At 37.3% G+C, this 4,124-nt stretch overlaps 1 protein-coding gene across 1 annotated transcript; it reads left to right on the top strand.

Annotated features, from left to right (window-relative positions):
• Positions 1-696: 696 nt before the first annotated feature.
• LOC142522709 (GCN5-related N-acetyltransferase 10, chloroplastic) lies at positions 697-2,632 on the top strand. Its single transcript, XM_075626247.1, has 4 exons — positions 697-1,179; positions 1,728-1,780; positions 1,878-2,045; positions 2,361-2,632. The coding sequence occupies exons 1-4, from the start codon at positions 766-768 to the stop codon at positions 2,578-2,580; spliced, it is 855 nt and encodes a 284-aa protein (XP_075482362.1). The 5' UTR covers positions 697-765; the 3' UTR covers positions 2,581-2,632.
• Positions 2,633-4,124: the final 1,492 nt, after the last annotated feature.

Consider the following 4,124-nt stretch of genomic DNA (forward strand, 5'->3'; position numbering starts at 1 on the left):
GAATGTCACAAAAATATTAGATTATGTGTTCCCGTTGAGATAGTCAAATTCAAGAAGTTGAATTTGGCTACTGTTATTTGATTAAAATCAAATAGATTGCTTATAAAGAATTTATAAGTGGATCCAAATAATGAAAATTGTGTAGGTTAGTTTAATTTCAAATTAAGTGAGTAGAGTGTAACTAACTGTTTTAGTGAAGGAGTTCATAAAACTGACATCTACCTAAAATGCATCAGTAAAAATTTTGATTTTCGAAATTTTTAATTTTCATTATATGAACGAGATTAGTACGATACTCCAACTTGCAGATCATCCAGATCGAGCTCCCTCCACCCGATCGCTAACTTTAACAGAGATGAGACACCATCTTTCTTGATAAATTGCTCATCCAAATGACCCAATTTACTCGAACAACATCAAATAATTTTATAGTTGAACCTCATTCATAAATAATCTTGAACTATTGAGGGCATAAAAATTCAGGAGATGGACACGTGTTAGACTGATGTAACACCACGTCATATGTTAGACAAGCCTTCTGGCTTGAAAATTTGAGTCGATGGCCCTCAAAATAAAGAGGAAATACTACAGCCACTCCCATTGTTGTCATCTTATCCATCACTTCAGTCAGTCATCCAATGAGACAGAGTATTTCAATTTCTTTGCCAATAATTTATATGAATCTTTGAAATGGACGCAAACCACATATATATTCACGTCACAAAAAAAAAATACAAATATGAAAGACAACCAGAGGAGACAACAATGGCTCATTTGCAAAATATTGAATTTTCTTGGAGAAGTGAATCAGGATGGATTAAGAAACACGCTTGCATGAGCTCGAATACTTTCGCCAGTGACATTTGGAAAGTCCCATTTCGAATCACTAGTTTCACGAATCAAAGAACAAGATTCAAGAAACATGGAGCTGGGAAAGTGCATTGCTGTGCAATTTCTTCAGCTTCATCATCGGATCAGCAGCTAGATTTGAAGCTTCGTGCCAATGGATTGTACGAAAATGAGAAATCGCTGTCGGGTTATCTTGTTTCGGATTCGAATTGGCGAGTGAGGAGGATGGTTGAGACAGAAGAAGAAATGAAAAACGTTGCAAAAGTTCAGGCTGAAGCATTTCATGAGCCGGTGTTTCTGTTCGACGATTTATTCTTCGACTTCTTTAAGGTAATAACAATCAAGAACCTCAAACTAATCGCAGGTAGCTCTGTCAAGGCTCTGATCAAGATCGAGTGTGATCATCTTGAGTCGAGCTTGATCGAGCTTTAGTGTATCTTTTGATTGTTAGCTTGAATTACATATATTAACAACTGACCTTATGACCATATTTACGTTGATATACAGCAAAATTGGAGTCAGTCCAGTTGATGCTCGAGAAAATCAAACATGAATTTCTTGAAAAAAACACGTCAATCTCAGGCTCTCGAAATCTCTGCTCGATCGAGCTCGAGTTTGTCGATTGTTATTTTCCGTTTCTCAAGTTGAGCTAGAGTTAGTTTCTAGTATTTATGCATCATCAAGGACTTTATCAAGTCAAACTCCATAAGTTTAGGAATCATTTGACACGCGATAAACAGAGGAGAAAACCTCCGGAAATGGGTATTATCCCAACAAGATTCAATGACTGATGTTCGAAGTCTGCATTTTCCTGACATTATACATTCTAATTTATAACTGGCATTGTACTTGATAATTTATTTTCAAGAATCATACAGGCAGAAGTGTTTTCAGGACTTCTGTACAGACTAAGGAACTCACCTCCAGACAGGTACTCGAAGCTAACATTTTTGTATGATACATGTTCGAGTACAATTATATTTAATCAATCCAAATTCCCTAAACCAGCAAATTGGTGTGATAAACAGGTATGCTTGCTTGGTTGCAGAACCTGAAACCGATACGTTTGACACAACAAGAGAGGTTGTCGGGGTAGTTGATGTTACTGTCTTGAGGGAAGACTCGGTTCTTCAGCACATCTCAGGGGCAGAAGAGTATCTTTATGTGTCCGGAATAGCTGTTCTGAACCAGTTCAGGTTCAAGATTGTCCCCGGTTTTTGACAATTTTTTAAAGATAAATTACATCAGCACACCTTAGATTAAGTGTAAACACAAAATACACCATTGTTCAAAATATTCCTGCATTAATAATGATGCATCTCAAATATTTTAAAACTTATAACCGGGTGAACATAAATGGCACTTTGGTCGGTATGTCACATAGGTGGTCACTATCCAACATAAAGAGAAAATCTTGTGATCACTAAATAGTGTGAGTGCTTCTTTATTTGTCCATTTTTAAGCTTCTCAATTGCTATAGCTTATCCAAGGTGCTTTAAAATGCTTTATAGGAGGCAGAAGGTGGCCACAACATTGCTAAAAGCTTGCACCACACTCTCTGCTATCTGGGGTTTTAAGTATCTAGTTTTGAGGGCGTATGAAGATGACTACGGTGCTCGGGGATTGTATTCGAGTGCGGGTTACAGAGTCGTTTCAGCAGATCCTCCATGGATAACTTCTTGGATCGGAAGACGAAGGCGTGTCCTCATGGTTAAACAATGTGACATTTGATTATATAGTTATCCTTCTTGTGAAAAAAGATGTACATTTTTCTCTTAGTCATCACAGATAACCACAACATGGAAATTGAATGCAAACTACAGTTCTCACCACAAACCCATATAACAAATATACCCTTGGAATGATGGATTCCCACTTGTCGCTACTTCTGGAGAAATTCTTCAAAGATTGTCTTAATTTCTCTTCGGGAGTGCACCGGCTAAACCTCGGTTGTGTGCAACGTGACTACTCTGGAGGTCACAAAAGAGTTATTTTACATTATTATAATAGTAATATATTTGTTCTGATCATTACAAAATTAGTTTTTCCGTTCTGTATAAAATTGAAACTATTAGAAAAGGACTAATCACCTTTTCCCAGCAACAATTGCACATGCAAACAATGATTTGGTCTCTTCCAAGATCCTTCAGTTCCGGCAACCTTAACAGTCACAACAGAATGTTGTTCAGTAACATATGTCGTCAAGACTCAAGAGACCCTCCATTAGTATATTCAAATCCATCACCTTTGTCTTCAAAGAGGATGCCTTGAGCTTTACCTTTAGTTTGAGATATCCAATAAATAAGCTACCAATTGTAATTCAAGTGCAACTGTAAATATATATATATATATATATATATAGTGTGTGTTTGTTTCATTACAAACTTGACACTCCACGGACAAATCAGAACATTATAATGTAAAAGTATATTTCATCAAGCTTTTATTTTAGAAACGTGTTTGCTATGTGACTTTAAAGTTAGAGTGGAGCATGAATAGAATAAAAAATTACCATATTATAGAAAAGGCATGGTGGCAGGGATTGTGTATAGGATTAGGACTAAAATTTAAGATGGATTATGCCTATTAACATGTTTAGAACTTGTGAAGAAGTTACTAAGCATAACTAAATTAATTTGGAATCAATATGGCTATGTTTGGTTGGAGTATAAAATAATGAAATAATTAAGAGAAAAATGATAAAAAGAATGACGGAAGTAGATAATGATAAAATAATATTATATTTAGTATAATTTTTAAGAATGAGATAAATAATAATTTTTTGATGAATTGACAAAATTGTCCTTCCAGTTTTGTGGTGGTGGTCGGCGGTGACAGTGGTCGACGGCCAGAAGCGGCGGAGGCGGTCCGGCTATCGGCTGGCGGTCGGCCGACAGGAGGAGGGGGTGGTCGGCGACGGCTATCAGCGGCAGCGGCGGTGGTCGACGACGGTGGTCGGTGTCGGCAGCGGGCGGCGGCAGGGTGGTCATCCGGCGGTCGGTGTAGGGAAGTGGTGGTGAGTTTGGATTTAGGAGAAGGGTAAAATTGGAAAAATAGGATGGATTAAGAGTGAGATAAATAATCCTAGGGGGTGAGGAGTGATTATTTTATCACACCCAATATAACCTAATCATTCATGAGAGGAAATAACTTGGTTAAATAAAAAATGTACCAAACATGTGATCAGGTGGGTTAAAAAAAAATTAAACCCACCTAATCACCCCTACCAAACGCAGCCTAAGTGTTTAATTTTGAACTGAGCACAACGGATCCAC

Source organism: Primulina tabacum, chromosome 13 (assembly GCF_025594145.1).
Source record: "Primulina tabacum isolate GXHZ01 chromosome 13, ASM2559414v2, whole genome shotgun sequence".
Classification (NCBI taxonomy): domain Eukaryota; kingdom Viridiplantae; phylum Streptophyta; class Magnoliopsida; order Lamiales; family Gesneriaceae; genus Primulina; species Primulina tabacum.

Bases quoted from the DNA above. Each gene is read 5' to 3' on its own strand.
- LOC142522709 (XM_075626247.1), top strand. From the start codon at position 766: ATGGCTCATTTGCAAAATATTGAATTTTCTTGGAGAAGTGAATCAGGA. The intron at 1,781-1,877 runs GTACTCGAAGCT...TGTGATAAACAG, and splicing joins AGGAACTCACCTCCAGACAG to GTATGCTTGCTTGGTTGCAG. The intron at 2,046-2,360 runs GTTCAAGATTGT...AATGCTTTATAG, and splicing joins GCTGTTCTGAACCAGTTCAG to GAGGCAGAAGGTGGCCACAA.